This window comes from Capricornis sumatraensis, chromosome 4 (genome assembly GCF_032405125.1).
Source record: "Capricornis sumatraensis isolate serow.1 chromosome 4, serow.2, whole genome shotgun sequence".
Classification (NCBI taxonomy): domain Eukaryota; kingdom Metazoa; phylum Chordata; class Mammalia; order Artiodactyla; family Bovidae; genus Capricornis; species Capricornis sumatraensis.
Window position 1 is genome coordinate 117,801,283 of NC_091072.1, and position 18,638 is coordinate 117,819,920.

General features: G+C 37.2%; 1 protein-coding gene across 9 annotated transcripts in view; it reads right to left on the reverse strand.

Annotated features, from left to right (window-relative positions):
- The window catches only part of RBFOX2 (RNA binding fox-1 homolog 2), a 289,425-nt gene that overhangs the window by 56,901 nt on the left and 213,886 nt on the right, over nucleotides 1-18,638 (reverse strand). For all 9 annotated transcript variants that reach the window (XM_068970557.1, XM_068970559.1, XM_068970554.1 and 6 more), the window contains exon 3: nucleotides 6,966-7,190. In XM_068970557.1, coding sequence (XP_068826658.1) covers nucleotides 6,966-7,190 — 225 coding nt within the window. The remainder of the gene's footprint in view (nucleotides 1-6,965; nucleotides 7,191-18,638) is intronic.

An 18,638-nucleotide genomic window follows, 5' to 3' on the forward strand; every position in this document is an offset into this window, starting at 1 on the left:
CCCACCGTCCTCCCCATTCATCTCCACCAAGCACCCAAGCTTCAATCAAACAGAAACCCATGCTTTTATTCAAAGACATTTTTATCTTTTTTGTCTCTCCAACTTTGCTTTGAGAAATGACTTTCCTAATTCTTCCCACCATATCGAAGCATGTCTGAATTCCAGGCACTTATAGTACAAGGCCCACGTCTATGCCTTCTCCACCAAGGAGCCTGAGCTTCTCTCTCCTCAGGCTGCCCATGGCACACCTCTATCTTTTTATTTTTTTTCCCCAAGAAATATTTACTGTGTAACTATTAAGTGTTAGTTACTACAGTAAATCAAGCAAAAAAAGCTTACACTTTAGTTAGGGAGTCAAAAGTGAACAAAAAACCATCACATCTTATAAGGTCCACAGAAAGTGGTCAGCTCAGGAGTCTACCTGAGCTTAAAGGAAGGGTGCATGAATTTGGCTTTGCCTAGGAAGGTGAAGCGTGGCTTCCCAGGAGACCTAACACTTCAACTGAATGGGAAAAGTTGCACAAGTGTCTGTTCAGAAGAGCAGTGCATATATATAATCACAGGCATTGAGCTGGACATGCAGAGTCAGAGTGGTAGCCTGGATTCCCATAGTGTAAAAACAACAGCATACCACCACAAAGGGCTATTTTATGAGCCACAATAAAAGGTTTGTGGAAGCAAGATTTAAATTGAAAACTGTTATACAAATTTAAGATATCATTTATTTATAAAGTGAAAGAAAATAAAGTCGCTCAGTCATGTCCAACTCTTTGCAACCTCATGGACTGTAGACCGCCAGGCTCCTCCATCCATGGGATTTCCCCAGCAAGAATACTGGAGTGGGTTGCCGTATCCTCCTCCAGGGGATCTTCCTTCCCCAAGGATTGAACCTGGGTCTCCTGCATTGCAGGGAGACGCTTTACCGTCTGAGCCACCAGGGAATCCCTCATTTATTTATAAATAACATATAAATGCTTCTCATCTACCGTTTGAATGTAACTGGCCACAGGAATTATCAGACTCTTAAGAAACATATAAGTAGGAGGTAAAGGTTTAACAGTATCATTTATAAAGAAGGCAAACCTAGGTTTCACAATATACTGCTCTACTGCTCAGTTTCTCTAAGCACACATTCCCTGGCCTGAGAAACACACACCCATACACAATTTCCAAAAGTGAAGGGCTTAAGAGCAGCGGATCTACACTAATATTTTAAATGGACACTTAAAAATATAAGCAGAATCTTCAACTAGTGCTTCCAGATGCTTCCCCTTTTACTGTTAGCAGCTCCCTAACATGACAGCCTGTGTGTGGTCTGCAGGCCTAAGCCAAGGAGTTTCCATTTTCTCCACAGCACTAATGAATTCACAATCTATTCACAAGGATTCCTAGTCTTACTTCAATATATCTGTAGGAACTCAAATTGGTCAACATAATATAAAATAACATAATGAATAGTTGGTCATATGGATGAGGAACACAAGTCTAAACTGTATATATTCTTATGAAGGAGCAGAGCTCACTGTCATTAGAAACACACACTCTGGGATCTTGAAACCATGGGAAACTGTGGCAATAAGAGAGAGAAAGAAAGAGAAATGGGAAGGGGTGAGGAGAGGTGTACTGTGCCTTGTACATGATCAGGAAATGATTCAGGGAAGGGACTTCTGGCTCTAATGGCATGAATAGATTAGTGAATCCCCTCCTCGAAACAATAAGAAAACTTATCAGTCATTTCAGGGTTCTGGAAATCAGTTAAAGGCAGATAACAGAATAATTTCATGAAAAGTTGCTACAGCTTTAGGGTTAATACCAGCAGGGGGCTAGAAACCTTCTTCCTGGGGCTATTCCAACCCAAGAACTCCATCCTCTAATCCTCAGCTCTGCCAGGAAAGCTTTCAGGATAGTTAGGCGAAGACTCTTGAGAGTCCCTTGGAGAGCAAGGAGATCAAACCAGTTAATCCTAAAGGAAATCAATCCTAAATATTCACTGGAAGGACTGACACTGAAGCTGAAGCTCCAATACTCTGGCCTCCTGATGTGAAGAGCTGACTCATTAGAAAGAACCTGACACTGGGAAAGACTGAAGGTGGGAGGAGAAGGGACGACAGAGGACAAGATGGTTGGGTGGCACCACCGGCTTGATGCACATGAGTGTGGGCAAGCTCCAGGAGACGTTGAAGGACAGGGAAGCCTGGTGTGCTACAGTCCGTGGGGTTGCAGAGTTGGACACAACTGAGCATCTGAGCAACAACAAACCATGAAAACCAGTAGTTTTGCTGTCAGAGGGGGTAGACTCAGCTTGGGGTACTGGGGTGGGGTGCAGTAGAAAGCCACGGCTTTGTCAGCTAAAAGTGGCAAACTTGGTAGGAACCTAACTGATTCTTCTAGCTGACTGGTGTGCGTGGCAGATCAGCTACAAATACGAAGGGAAGATCCGGGAAATGAGAGAATCGTAGAGTAACTAGTTATGTTCTCCTGACATTCCCGACTGACTGAAAATACTGGGATGGGGACGGGGGAGACAAAGGAGGGTGCAACAAGAGAAAAGGCAAAGGCATACTTGAGAACTGGCTGGGCTCTAAATGCACTTGCCAATCACAAACAGATCAATTGAAGGCAGAAGCTTTCCACACTCCAGGTGCTTGAGCACAACATATGCCCAAATCACTGCCTACGAAGAGAGAGGAGTGACTCCCAGCCAGGATAAAAAGTAAACAGGAGAATAAAAATCATTAAGCAGACACATCAGTGACCATGGTGGAGTCACAGTCCACAGTTTAATCCAGGTAAAGTACTAAAAACACACACATAAACACTCATCTCTGTGTTTCTCAAAAACAAAACCAACAAACTTCAGAGTGTTGAAATATATTACTAAAACATCCAATTTACTAAAAAGTTACAAGACATGCAAAGAAATAGGAAAAGTGAGGCCCTGACTCAAGTAAACAAGAAACAGGCCCTGAATCAAGTAACTAGAAACAGGCTCTCAGCAGGCCTAGATGTTGTGGCAGATGACTTCACAGTAACAATTACAAATGTATTCAAAGAATTAAAGGAAACATGACCAGAATTAAAGGAAATATTCCCTAGTCAAGTAGGGAATCTCGACAGAACTATAGAAATCCTAAATGAAATTTCCAGAGTTGAAAAGTACATTAACTAAAATAAAAATTCACCAGATGAGCTCAATAACTGATTTGACCTGGTAGAATAAAGAATAAGTAAACTGAAACAGATTAATCAAAATTATCCAATCAAAAGAAAACAAAGAAAAAACACTTTAGAAAAATGAACAGAACTTTAGATCCAGCTTAAAAATGAACAGAATCTGAACCTGTAGGGAACAAACAAGCATCCCTATATACTTGTGGCAAAAGTCCCAGAAGAAGAGAAGGAAAGAACAAATATTCGAAAAAATTATGTTAAAAATTTTCCCAATTTTGATGGAAAACAATCCGCAGACCCCCAAATTTCAATAAACTGCAAGTATGATAAAACCAAAAATATCTATCCTTGATCTATCAGTGTCAAACTGCTCAAAGCCAAAGATAAACCAAAAATCTTGAAGACCGCAAGAGAAAAACAGCTTAACACATACAGGAGCACAACAGCAGGGTTAACAACTGACTTCTTGCTGAGGTCATAGGGCTGAGGAGACAGGGAGAAACTGTCAACCATGAATTCTACAGCTAGCAAAACTATCCTTCAGAAATGAAGACAAAAGAAAGACATTCCTAGACAAATAAAAACAGAAATTTTGTTTCAAGCCGATCTAGCCTCCAGAAAACTCTACATGATATACTATCAGCTAAAAGGAAATGACATTAGAAGATAACTCAAATCCATAGGAAGAGATGAAGATCAATGGAAATGGTAAATTTCTTTAAAAATAAAAGATTTTTTAAAGCAATAACTGTACTACTATATTGTTTCATTTCATATGACAATAACCTTGCAGAAAGGATGGTAAAGGACAGAACCCCACTGGACCAAACTGCTATATTTTACCAGCAGCATAACACATACATACACACACACACACACACACACAGCCACCAGTAGGTTGTAGTAACTCCAAGATGTAATTCTTGATCAAGAACTAAGAAAATAAAAAAATAACAACAAAAATAAATAATTTAAAAAATTGCAAAGGGATTCAAAAGATACAGAAAGAATTTATTTAACATAAATCAGTAAAGGAACAATAAAGGACAAGACACATATAAGAACAAATAGTGAAATGGCAAACATAAATCCACCTATATTAACAATTATATTAAAAGTAAATAGACTAAATACTGATACAAAGGCAGTAATTTTCAGACTGGAAAAAGAAGTACGATCCAGATGTATGTACGTTTGCTTGTTTGTTTGTTTTCCCCAAGAGACATACCTTAGATTCAGAGTTTGAGACTAAATGAAGGAAAAAGATGTCAGGTAAATAGCAATTAAAAGATAGATACAGTGGTGATATTAATATCAGACAAAACAGACTTAAGACAGGAACTACTAATAGAAACAAAAAGGGACATTTCATATTGATAAAAGGCCTAATTGGTTAGGAACATTCTGTAGGACAGACCGTCTCATCTACTAAGCTGTAAAACAAGTCTCATTAAGTTTAAAAAGACTGAAATCAAAGTATATTCTCTGAGAACAATGGGATTATAAATGGGAGAAAGACTTGGGACATTCTTAGACATCTGGAAATTAAACAACACACTTCTATATAAGCTAAGACCAAAGGAAAAATCATAAGGAAAAATTTAAGAATATCTTGAACTGAATGAAAATGCAAACACAATATATCACACTTTATGGGATGCAGCTAAAGGGAAACTTAAGGGGTAAAGTGTACCTTTAAACATATATTAGAAAGGATAAATTCTAAAATCAATGACCTAGGATTACATGTCAAGAAGCTAGGAAAATAGGACCAAATCAAACCCAAAGCAAGCAGAAGGAAAGGAATAATAAAGATCAGAATGGAAATAAATGACATACAAAAGAGAAAAACAATAGATTTTTAAAAGTCAATGAAATTGAAAGCTGGTTTTCTGGAAAAAAGCTGCAAAATCAAAAAACCTTAGCTAGATTAACCAAGAAAAAAAGAGAAGACATAATCACCAAAATCAAGGATGAAAGGGTGGGTATCACTACAAACGCAGTAGAAATTAAAATAATCAATGGAATTATTATCAGAATAACTTTATACCAACAAAATAGCTAATTAACAGGTAACAGAAAAATTCTAGAAAAACACCAGTTACCAAAACTGATTTAATAAGAAATAGAAAATAGAAAAAAGAAAAACACTGATAACTAGCAAAGAAATAGACTTAGTGATTAAAATACCTTGATAAAGCCTCTGATGTATAATATTTTACTCTTTCTTTTTCCTTCTTTTCTAGTACTTCTGTTAAATCTGTAAGTTCCTCATCATTCGTACGTGATTTGGAAACGCAGCCACTACAGCCGCCTGTGTGTTTTAATTCTAGAATGGACGCGATAGAAAGCCTCATTTGTTACTACCATGCCCAGACTTTTCAAGGCTCTTTATAGGGAAGTAAATCTTATCAAGTGATTTAAAGATTGAGTTAAGCTCTCCTCCTGATAATCTGATACAGAAAGGCAAAAAGAAAGCTAAAAACTAGAGAGAGATCTTTCTATGCAGAGTATTGGACATTTTTATCTTAGGAAATATACCACACAATCCCACAAACAAAATGATTTCCTGTATGATGTGATAACATACCTACTGTAATTTATGATGCTTCCTTTACTCGCTTACTAAATTAGTAGTAACAGGTAAAGTCAAAGAGGGAGGCTGGGGCCAGGGATTAGTAAACCAAGTACGAGTTTGGATTTTATTCTAAGTATGTTAGAAAACCATTAGAATCAAACAGGGAAATAGCATTATTTGCATTAAGAGAAAAAGGATCTTGGCTGCTATGTGATAAATTAGGCAACAGTAACAGAAAAAGTGAAAAGGTTTGGATTAGAGTGGTGACAATGATGATGAACACCTCACATGAATTAACTTCTTTTAAGTCTCCTAAAAGCCACTTGAAATAGGTGCTACTGTCTTCATCTTGCAGATGAACATGCCAAGGCAGAGAGAGATTAAATAACTGGTCAAAGGTCATACTACTAATTAGAGAAGATATTAGGATTCAGACCTAAAAAATCTGGTGGAAATGCTGAGCTCTTAATTATGGACACTATCCAGCTATGGTCGTAAGATGAAGAGAAGAGGCTGAAGTGAGAAAATGTTCTAGAGTCACGGTGACCAAGACTTGCTAATGGATTGGATGCAGAGATGATGGAAACAGAGAAAAAATCATTCATAGCTTTCGTTCGAGCAACTAGGTGAATTTAGTAGTATCATTATGCAACAGAGACAAGATAAAAAACAGGAGGGAAAGGAGTCCTAGGACCCAGCTCTGGAGTACTACATTTAAAAGCTGAATAGACAAAGACAAACCAGCAAGAAAGACCAAGGAAGGACTTTCAGTGCCTAAGAGGGAAACAGGGAGCGTCATGAAAGCCAACAACTCAAGTGTTTCAAGGAGGATGGAGGAGGCAATGTGTAGAATACTGCTGACAGATTGTGGACAATGAGGACAGAGAAGGACCGTGAGATTTTTGCAGAATGAAGGTTACCCGTAAAGCTGAAAAGAGCAGCATCTTGCTAAGTTAACTCTCATCATCACATTTACCTTGTTTTACTGTCTGTCCCATGTCTAGACTGTAAGCTGCTGGGCATTGACTGTGAGCTTTATTCTAAACCCTTATCTTCTAATTACAGTGCTTGGAGTAGAATGGAAATTACATTAGCATTGTGCAATGTAAGGTAAATGCAAAATTAATTCAAAGGGTTTTTGGGTATGATGATTAAGAAGATTTCAACAGGACGATGACAGGCCTCTTTCTATTTCGCTGCCTCATCACTCACGTACCGTCAGAGATCCGTTCTGTGTGCTGGGTGAGTTGCTGCTCTGCTCCCCGTGGGCTTGCGTGCTTCCATACAGTGTCAGGTTATGCTCACTGGTCTGGCCGGCATAGTCCTGAGTGTGTGGCACTCCATACTCTGTGGGAATTCCATTCTGTGGAGGTGGTGGAAATGGGATGGTAGTAAAAGGCTGAACCATTGCGTCAGGAGTTGTTGTTGGCTCCTGGTTACCCTGGAACAAACAGAGAAAGAGAAGATAAGACTAACAAAAAAAGTTGACTAGTTACCAAAGGACCAAAGATTTTCCTTTAAACCAAACTTTTTTAAATGCAAGGAAATTTGTTACAGAAGATAAGTTATAAGATTTGAAATTTGTTTGAGCCATTACTGTTTTCATTAGTACACTCTATTCCTTTAGTGATTCTTAGGGGAAAACAAATTAATTTCACTAAATTATAATTCTTTGTAATTTATTTGTAATTTGTTGTAAACTCCAATACTTTGGCCACCTGATGCAAAGAACTGACTCATTTGAAAAGACACTGATGCTGTGAAAAGACTGAAAGCAAGAGGAGAAGGGGACGACAGAGGATGAGATGGTTGGATGGCATCACCGACTTAATGGACATGAGGTTGAGCAAGCTCTCGGAGTTGGTGATGGACAGGGAAGCCTGGTGTGCTGCAGTCCACAGGGTCGCAAAGAGTCGGACATGACTGAGTGACTGAACTGAAATTACAATTCATAGCAACAGGTAGAATGACAGTATAAATTAAATTCTCAAAACCAGATGATATACACCTCTAGATTTTAAGAACACAGAGTTCAGGAGAAAGTACATTTTTGACAAAATTAATCTTTGAATTTCAAGGTAGAGATTTATTTAAGTCTTGGCCACTAGATTAATTAAAAAAAAAAAACAAAAACCTTTCCTTAAATTAGAAACTAGACAAAAAAACTTCCTAGACAAAAACCCTGAGTTTTTCATAATTACGGCTAGCATTTCAAGGCTAGCAGATACTTCTTGACACGGCGTCCATCCCCAGTTGCTTACCTGGGATCTCATGTGCTATCTACAGAACATACAGTAACAGCGGGAGCCCGTTAGAAGCCATTTTGACTCCATAGCCCCTGTCTCATTTCTGTTCAGTCTTTAAGTTCAGATACAAACAAGGAGTTAAATCTTGTGTAAGAGATTTTGTAAAATCCTCCCTTCTCAACAACTTACCTTCTGACCTCCCATTTTAGTCCATAAAAGGCAGAGTCATTATTTTACTAAAAACAAACACATTTTCAAAGTCTGGGGCCACTATCCTTTTGGAAATAGCTGAAAGAGATGGTCAAATGCTTCAAAGTGGTAGCACTTTGATAAACCCTTTCCCCCATATTTTAGACATCATATCATTAGGGATCAAAGAAAATCTGGGTTTAAGTCACTTGGATTCCTCCTAGTCATGAGCATCATTTCCTTCCAAACAACATAGTAATTATTCCTCTTTCTTTCTCAGTTATGGTTATCCTTCTTTTCCCTCAATTTAAGAAGGGATTCTCTACCCACTGAGAGCTACAGGAAACTGAACTTCCAGCTGCTGCTGCTGCTGCTAAGTCGCTTCAGTTGTGTCCGACTGTGCAACCCCACAGACGGCAGCCCACCAGGCTCCCCCGTCCCTGGGATTCTCCAGGCAAGAACACTGGAGTGGGTTGCCATGTCCTTCTCCAATGCATGAAAGTGAAAAGTGAAAGTGAAGTCGCTCAGTCGTGTCCGATTCTTAGCAACCCCATGGACTGCAGCCCACCAGGCTCCTCCACCCACGGGATTTTCCAGGCAAGAGTACTGGAGTGGGATGCCATTGCCTTCTCCTAACTTCCAGCAGCACTGTCTAACACCATTCCAGGTTTTTAGCATTAATTTGAAGGCCATTAAACTCACACTATTGCAACAAAATGAATCCAAAACTGGAGAAAGATCTCACATTACTTTTTAAAGGAAGGTTCACCCATCCTTTAAAATCTGCCTAAAATAAAACAACAAATTTACAAAGGCTGTTATAAATAGAGAAATATATGATCATAGGTTGGAAAGCTGGATATTCTGAAAATGACAATGCACCCCAAATTCCACAAACCCAATCAAAACCTCAGCAGGTGTTTTTGTATAAATTGACAAGTTGTTATTAAAATTTCTGTGGAAATGCAAAGGATCTAGAGTAGTCAAAACAGTAACACAAACTGGAGAACTTACACTACCTGAGTTCAAGATTTACAAAGTGATAATAATCACAATAGTGTGGTACTGGTTTAAAGACAATGGATAAATGAGACAGAAAAGAATCCAGAGTCAGAAATAAACATTTACAGTGAATATTAAGGCATCAAGTCAATTCAGCGGGGGAAAGGAAAGACTTTTTAATAAATGGAAAACTGAATACCCAATGAAAAAAAATAAACCTCAACTTTCACCCTATCTTTGTAAAAGTTAACCTAAAAGAGATAATAGACCTAAGTGTAAGAGCTAAAACTATAAAACTTTTAGAAAAGGCAGCAAAATCTTCACATATTTGCGATAAACAAGGAATTTGGGGGGACACAAAAAAATTAAGAACTATTAAAGAAAAAAATGACAGACTAGATTTCACCAAAATTAAAAAACAATTGTTATCCAAAAATCAACTTAAAATAATAAAGAGACAAGGCAGAGACTGCAAGACAATATTCACAATACATGTATCTGGTAAAGGACACTAGAATCTATAAAGAAATGTTATAGATCACAATGAAAAGAACAAGGCATGTTTGAAAGAAAGCTAACGACTTTTTAACAACCACATCCCACAGAAAGATATACCAATGGGCAGAAAATATTTGAAAAACTATTTTAAAATACATGAATGGCTATTTTAAAATTAGCAATAATCATCTATTTAAGAGTACCCAAATTTAAATTATAATATAAAACATATAATATATAAGATCTGAATAAATAGAAAGGTATATTTTATTTCTGAGTAATAATAAAGATAAAAGGTTAATCATTCCCCAAATAAAATATAAACCTAGTATAATTTCCAATTAGAAGCAAATCAAATGGTGCCTAAAGAAGGAAACAGGACCAAATACTTTTCTAACTTGCATATGAAAAAATATTAATAAAGTCTGCAAAAGGAAAAACCATGGAGAAGGAGATGCTCTATCATATATTAAAACTTGCCATAAAACTACTATGATTTAATATACAAAATGATTAAAGGAACACTGATAATCCTGATTCAAGTTTATATGGAAACTCAATAGAAGATAAAAGTGGCATTTCAATTCAGTGGAGGGGATGATTATTTATCATATGGCATTGGTATTAAAGAGGCTTCCCTGGTGGCTCAGATGATATTTGTATTGACTAGAAGTTGGCTACCCACCAAAAAGAAAATACTTATGCTCCATGCAAAAAAAGAAAAAGGAATAAAATATAATTAAAACTATGAAAATATAAGAAATATTGGGAGTGTTACTGGGGTGGGGAGATTATTAAGTAAGACAGGAAACCTAAAAACCAGAAAAGTTAAGAAAAACCTACTGGGGAAAACATCTACAAAGTAAGACAGACACACACTGGTAACCATCACTAAGTGCAGGTTATTCAAACTGATGACAAACACACACATAAACAGAAAAAGAGGCAAAGAATATAACAACAATTCACAGCAGATGAAATACAAATGGCTGCATGATAAAAATGCTTAATCTCACTAACAAATTGAAATACATATTAATGGCAAAATAAGTCCATTTTTTCACCATCAAGTCATAAAAAAATTAATAAACCATTTTATTGACACAATTATAATTGACATATACAGTTGGCCTTCTCTATCTGTGGGCTCTGCAGCGTGTATTCAAATAACCACTGATTGAAAAATACTAGGGAAAAAAAAAAGTCCCAGAAAAGTAAAGCTTTACTTTGCCACAGTCCAGCAACTATTTACATTGTATTTATAACTATTTACATGACATTTACACTATACTAGGTATTATAAGCAATCTAGACATGATTACTGAACTGAACTAAGACATGATTAAAAATATACGGGAGGATGTGCACAGGTTATATGCAGATATAGTTATGCCATTTTATACAAGGGACTTGAGCATCTGCGGATTCTGGTATCTGCAGGGGGTCCTGGAACCAATCCCCTGTGGATACCGAGGGACAATTCTACAGTAAGCCTCATTGGTTTATTCATAGTGTACGCTTTGGTAAGTTTTGACATATATATGTACACTCATGAAATCACCACAATCAAAACAGTGAACATATCTATCCAACCCCCTCTCCCAATTTCCTCATGCTCCTAATAAGTTTATATTACTTTTGTAATAAAGCCTACAAAGTATTTTTTAATATAATAAGAGAATGATGACTAGTGTAATCAGTAAAGGGAAGCCAATATACTGAAGCATTGAGTTATTGTGCTCTTCTAAAAAAAAAAATGGCATTGACATTACCTACAGAAGTTACAGCATCAAAATTCAGCTGTCTCTAGTGTCTAAGAATCACGTCTACAAAGCAATAGGAATGCTTTACATAAAAATCCTTCCTTTTATTTAGTTCTTAAAAATTATCCTAGTTTTTACCCATAGTTTTTCAGGAAAGAAAATCCTTGTCATTCATCACTATATAAGTTCTTTTCATAATCTCAAGGTCAGGGTACTGTAAATGACTTCGCTTTAGCTATTCTGGGTGTCCTAAGAAGGAAATAATATAATCCTGTCCCTTCTCTTTCAAATTATTCAGTGCTATCTAACTATCTATCTACCTACCAACCTACATGAAGCATACCTCTTCAGAAGTCCTCATGGGATTTACTGGCCTGAAGACAGATAAGAAAAAATTCTGTTTCAGGTGGGTTGGTGAATATAAGGGAATAAGAGCACCAAAGGTATTCACAGACTTACGCTTCAACTCCAGGCATGAATAGAGACACAGGACAGGTCTACTAAATAACCCATAAAGGCTAAAGACACTGTTGTGCAGTTTATGAACACAGCAAGGGGGTCTTCTAATACCCCACTGGGCTCCTCTCAGACTCTCCTCTTTCAGGGCAGCCTCCATCCTCCATTTCAGCTCTGCTGGGGAGGATGCTCTGGCACACAAAGCACAAAATTAACTCTCCCCCCAGAGGCAGTCTTGACAAAGCTGGCTCAGTCAACTGAGCAAACCTGTCAATTAGCAGTGGGAGATGGGGGGAAGAAAGGTCAAAACTTCTAAGATTCGCTTGTGGCCTTTGTACCATGTGTTTCAAAGTAATGCAAGACAAGGTAGAGGCTGAACTATTTCTCCCTCAAAAGGGAAATGTAAACCCTTATCAGGAGATATAGAAGAAACTCTTGATAGTTTATTTTGTTACATACAGGAATTTTTTTGAATGTTATTAAAAAATACTATGTTTATACACTACAGGTAAGAAACTGGAATAGGAGTGAGTTTGCATTTTACCTCACACACTCTGCAATGTCTAAAAACTTCCCCAGGTAAACATTATTATAATTTAGAAATGTTATATGGTTTTCAGACTTTCATTAAATTTCCAGGCTATATTCCTAAGTTTTAAGTTCAGAAGAGAAGCACTATAGCCTGCAGACAAACTGTGAGATAATAGTCAACATGATTATTTCTAGGTAAGAATTTACCTCTTAAGTTTGTATGAAAATGTTTTAAAATCACAGACTAAACAGTTTAAGTATATCTCATCTGACAAAATGAATTAACTTTTTCTTGTAGCCCACAAAACTAGACATAAATTCTTTTCCTTAATTTAATAGCCTATAAACTTTCTCATCCACAAGATTAAAAAACTGACAATAAGGAGTACGATGAAAATAACATTTCTACCTTGCCTAACAAGGCTCTAATAAAGATTTATCTACAACTCCTTTCTTTCCTAGAATATAAACTAAGATTTTATGTGAAAGATGAGAGGAAAAATAAAGGAGAGTTAGCTTTTAGTTCTTACCAGTGTAGCTCATTAAAATGAAAGAGAGTTACTTTGTATTCTGCCCTGCCTCTCATGGTGCCACAGGTACTCCAGCATTTGTTGACTTGTACACCTCCCTCAGGTCTCTCTGCTCAAACGTCAACTCCCCTGAGCATTCCTTTTAGAACTTCAACCCCGATTTCTCCCTAACCCTTCATAATAACACTGTTTTCAAAAAAGCAGAATGATGTCCCATTTTGTGAAAAGCTATGAGGATACGAAAAGCAGGATGCATCCAATCCTCCCACTATCCACATGAATTCGCTACAGTGGCTGGCAGGATATTATAAACAAAAATAATGCTTTGGTTTCCAGAAGCAACATAATTTACAACTATACTAAAAAGTCAGATTTCCCAAATTTCAGAAAAACCTACCTACATTTCTAATTCTCTGGTTTAAAAAGTAAGAAGATATAAATAAGTGAGAAGAGTTTTTCTAAAGTTATTTTCAAATGACTGGGGGAAAGAAAAACCCTGAAGAGAGGTACATGAAACAGACAAATCTGGGTTATATTTGATATTTCAACAAACTGATTCAAGACTGTCATCTCATCATCATTATATTATCTACACAAAAGTTTAAGGAGAAAAATTAAATATTAAGAAGATAAGAATAGTACTTATTTCACACAGAATGTATACTACTGCAACTCAAATGATTTTAAGATGCCATCTTTGAGTAAAGTTCAAGATGATAAGCACAAAGGAATGTATAAGTTATGAAGACTGTTAATAACTTTTGAAAATGTATTTTTCGCCAATGCAAACAAATTTGTTTATTCCACTATTTACACATTACCTAAAATTTTATCAAATTCATCTGAGACCCAACAAATTTTGTATTTCACAAAGAGGAATGCTGGAGTGTATGGTCAAAACATAATTTCAACCTCAGTTCTGTCACTTACTACAGCTGTAAACAATTGAATATGCTACAACCTACTTTCTCTGTGCCCCATTTTCTTAATCTATAAAACAGCAATGTTAATGTTATGATACTGTTGTGAAGAACTGGTAACATAAAATGTGAAGCAATTAAAACTCTAGACTCTCAATAAAAGTTGTTTTCAACAAACACAAGCACCAGGTAGACCAGTGGAGCCAAACTTCCACAACTTGATAAAATATTAAAATCCTACTGGATGCCACTGTAATGGATGTCACATGAAATAAAAAAAAAACAAACCAAACAAAAACAACCCTCATTACCATATATTTGTGGGAACAATATTTAAGAAAACAAACTACAGGGATTTCCCTGGCGGTCAGTGGTTAAGGCTCTGTGCTTCCAATGTAGGGGGCATAGATTCAGTCTATGCCTTACAGCTCAGCCAAAATAAAAAGAGAAAGAAAACAAACTAAGTGAAAAGTCACTCAGTCGTGTCCAACTCTTTGCAAACCCATGGACTGTGTCCATGGAATTCTCTAGGCCAGAATACTGGAGTGGGTAGCCTTTCTCTTCTCCAGGGGATCTTCGAATCCAGGGATCAAATCAAGGTCTCTCTCATTGCAGGTGGTTTCCTTACCCGCTGAGCCACCTGGGAAGCCCAAAACAAACTATAGATATACAAAACTTATTATAGTGACAGAGGCACCAACTTGCAAAGAAGAAAAATCCACTGAAAAAGCTTTTAGAATGATCAACCAGCTGAAAAGGAAATGAGGAGATTTGAAATCTAATTTCAATTCCAAGACATGTACTAAATTAACTACTGTGGATCCACAGCTGTTTTAGGCACTGAAGACATAACACAAATTAAAAATTTGCCTCTTAAGAGTTTCAGTTCAGTTCAGTCGCTCAGTCGTGTCCGACTCTTTGTGACCCCATGAATAGCAGCACGCCAGGCCTCCCTGTCCATCACCAACTCCCGGAGTTCACTCAAACTCATGTCCATTGAGTCAGTGATGCCATCCAGCCATCTCACCCTCTGTCGTCCCCTTCTCCTCCTGCCCCCAATCCCTCCCAGCATCAGAGTCTTTTCCAATGAGTCAACTCTTCACATGAGGTGGCCAAAGTATTGGAGTTTCAGCTTCAACATCAGTCCTTCCAATGAACATTCAGGACTGATCTCCTGTAGGATGGACTGGTTGGATCTCCTTGCAGTCCAAGGGACTCTCAAGAGTCTTCTCCAACACCACAGTTCAAAAACATCAATTCTTTGGCGCTCAGCTTTCTTCACAGACCAACTCTCACATCCGTACATGACCACTGGAAAAACCATAGACTTGACTAGATGGACCTTTGTTGGCAAAGTAATGTCTCTGCTTTTTAATATGCTATCTAGGTTGGTCATAACTACTGTCTACTAAATGTATTTGAAAGTATATATTCTAAATATACAGAGGGTCTATGTTTCTTATATGTCTGGTAAAAGTCTAAGCACTTTGAATATATTAACTCATTTAATTCTCACAACTCTAAAAGCTAGGTATTTCCAATGTTCTCCTTTTACAGATAGAGAAACTGACATTTTAAAAGGTTAAGAATCTTATCAAAAGCCACTCTGCAAACAGCTGACATATGCAGACTCTAATCCAAATCTAAGCCAATTTTATAGCTGGGGTTGCTAGTCACTACTCCTCGTAGCATCTCCAGCAGGGTTCTCAACACAATATATATATGTCTGTATTGCACTGAATCTAGAATATTCCCTAAAGATGATGCTTTCCCAAGTCACAGCCAGACTGCAACAGTAAGGATCAGGATCAGGGTCTTTCCCAATGCTGTCCTCCCTCTATCACAATATTCATTACACTGAAAAAGTAAGCAACTCAAGTAATGCCTTCCTCTGTAAAGCCATCCTTAGAGGAGGGTGGGAGAAAGCAGGAGTCAGCTGCAACTCCTCTGCTGCTACAACTGGAAAGCAGCCAACAGGTAACAGGTAAACAAAAGGGTGTATCTGTGTTCCAGGAAAATTTTCACGGACACTGAAATATTATTCCTCTTTTGATTTTTTTCTCAACCATTTAAAAATGTGAGAATATCACGAGCCTTACTAAAGCAGGTAGTGGGCCCAATTTGCCCACAGGCCAGTCTGCTGACATCAGGTGTAGAAGAGAGAGATTACCCTTTAGATCTAAATAAACCTGGGATAGAACCCTAACTCTGTGATCAGTTACTTGTGTGGTTTTGGACAAGACACTAAGCCTCAGTTTTGTCTACCATAAAACAAACATAACAGCACTGACCGTGAGGCTGAAAGGAGCTAAAAGATAAAAACAAAAACAACAGCACCTCATACAATGTCTAATACAGCAGACCTTCAGTGAGTGACTGCATTCACCCTTTCCAGTTGGAAACAAATTCTCCTCTCCTGGATTCTCATAGCATTTAACTTGCACAACTAAGGTCTACAGACATTTAAACTCAAAGCCTTATATTTAACATATCTAGATACGAGTTCCATCTCTCCTATTAGATTAAAAGCTTCATCATAATGAGTGGGGTCAGTTTTGCACAATGCAGAATTACATATGGTACCTAATAAATATAAAGTGTTAAGATTTTTTAAATAAATGAAGATTAAGAAGAACGGTCACATGTTATGTGCCCAGCAGTATATTGTTTTGTTTGGCTAGAGTAGAGAGCCATCAGGAAGGATAGTATGAAATCAAACAAATGTTATCTTGGGTTGATATTAAGTGGGGGAAGAGTGTTGGAAAAGGAAGTGAGAACTGGTGGAGTATTGTTTGTAATGAGAGGAATCAACACTTACATGCTTATGCTTTAGGTATGTGGTTTTGTAAACACAAGAGTTAAAGATGACATCTTTCTCCTTTAAATCACATGGAGTAACAGAGGTGAAACATTATCTCTGATCTTCTGGTGTACAATGTGAAATATGTCTAATGTCTTAATTTTAAATTTGAATGTACTATCATAGTGAACAGGCCCCATCAAACAGGAAAAATGTATAACCTAAGGACCAAGCAAGACTCAACCCTTTTATCAGTCTACTCTCCCACATCAATCCCAGAACTCCAACAGTTACCTGCCTAGGAGTGACTTCCATGTATTTTTTAGGTCCAGCCATGCCCATTCTCCCAAGCTTTCATTGAAGAAACAGCCTGACCTTGAAAGACAGACCTTGGTTCAAATCCTAACCATACCTCTTATCAGATATGGATGAGTCACTTTAAGCATTTCTAGCCCGTTTCTTCATCTGCAAACTGGCTTATTTACTCAGAAACTTGTGAGGATTACATGAGAACAAGTGAAACTGTTGACCTGGGGCCCAGCTTCCCAGCTGATCAGTCCAGGTCTTCTGGGTAAACATCCCCTCTTAGCATCCCACTAACACAACAAACTATCGAAGAACTGAGTCTGTCACTTTTTTTTCAGATTTCTGCTGATGAGTTAAGCACCTTTCCAGTCCAAGACTTACTTGGAATCTCTCCCTCATCCTTTGTGATGTTCTGTTCTGTGTACTGAGTATCCCTATACCCCAATACTTAGATACTGATGATTTTAACTATTATTCCTCGGCAGTGAACAACTGTTCAAATAGAGGAATAACAGAATCACAGCTTATAATATTAGCAATACATGGAATGTACTAGAAGGGGGGAGACCTAGAAGGCTTTTGTAATATATTGGAGAAGACAGGTAGGCCTAGACAAATGTAGTAGGGCAAAGGAAATGGAATCAAGAGATGCTGTGTGATGGAATTATAAGAACTTGGAAACCAACCAGTTATAGAGAAGCAGGCAGAACAGGTGATTTTTTAAGATTTCGAGTTGCAGACTCACTATTTGTGACCTATCAACCCACTCACCTTTATCAATACTTTAAAGAAAAAAATTTTTCACTCTTTTACAAGTCACACTGCTTAGGGTAAATGAGTCAAGGTTTGTTATCATTCCTTAACTATATTTGCTGTTCTTAATAAATTATTCTGCATATTGTTTGAGATTACTTACCGACATTTAAACATTTATAACACTCTGTCTTCAACACGGTGGGGAGAGGAGATAAAAATGAGATTTTGCTTTTGTAGGACCAAACTTAGAAACTGAGAAGGCACATAAGCTAATAATTACATTAATGTTATCTGTGCTACAAATAAAGCTAAGCATAAAGTACTGTAGAAAGGCCCCAAATATAATCATCTTCATTTTCCTAGGGTAATAAAAGTCTAAGTAATCTTAAGGAGAGAAAAGTATTTTGTCTGTATCTTCCAATTTACTTTTCAACTTCACTGTAATTTTTTCAGCTTGGTTATCTTGAGTCCCATTTTTATACTAGTCTGCTGTTGTGTTACAAATCACAGGCTACAAATCCTATCTTAAAAGTTTCCCAATTTGCACATTACGTCTGTGCTCAGAATGGATCACCGATAGAAACAGATCAATATTAATTTTATTTAAACCATCATAAAAAGAATCACTTAGTTTTTTAGATAATGCCAATGTCACTAATCTTTTTCCTAATGCTGTAGATAAATGGACATTAATTCTCTAGGTTTGTAACAGAGGAAAAAATATTTTTGTATTAAGTATTTTATAAATTATATCATTTTTATCCCTTGGGATTTTTCAGACAGGCTCAGATTTCAAACTCTACCTGCTTCTGTAAAGTAAGTTTACAAAGAGCTCTCCGTTGAGAAGGACTGAGCAGAGGGTTGTCACTCTTCTCAGCTCTTATACCAAATG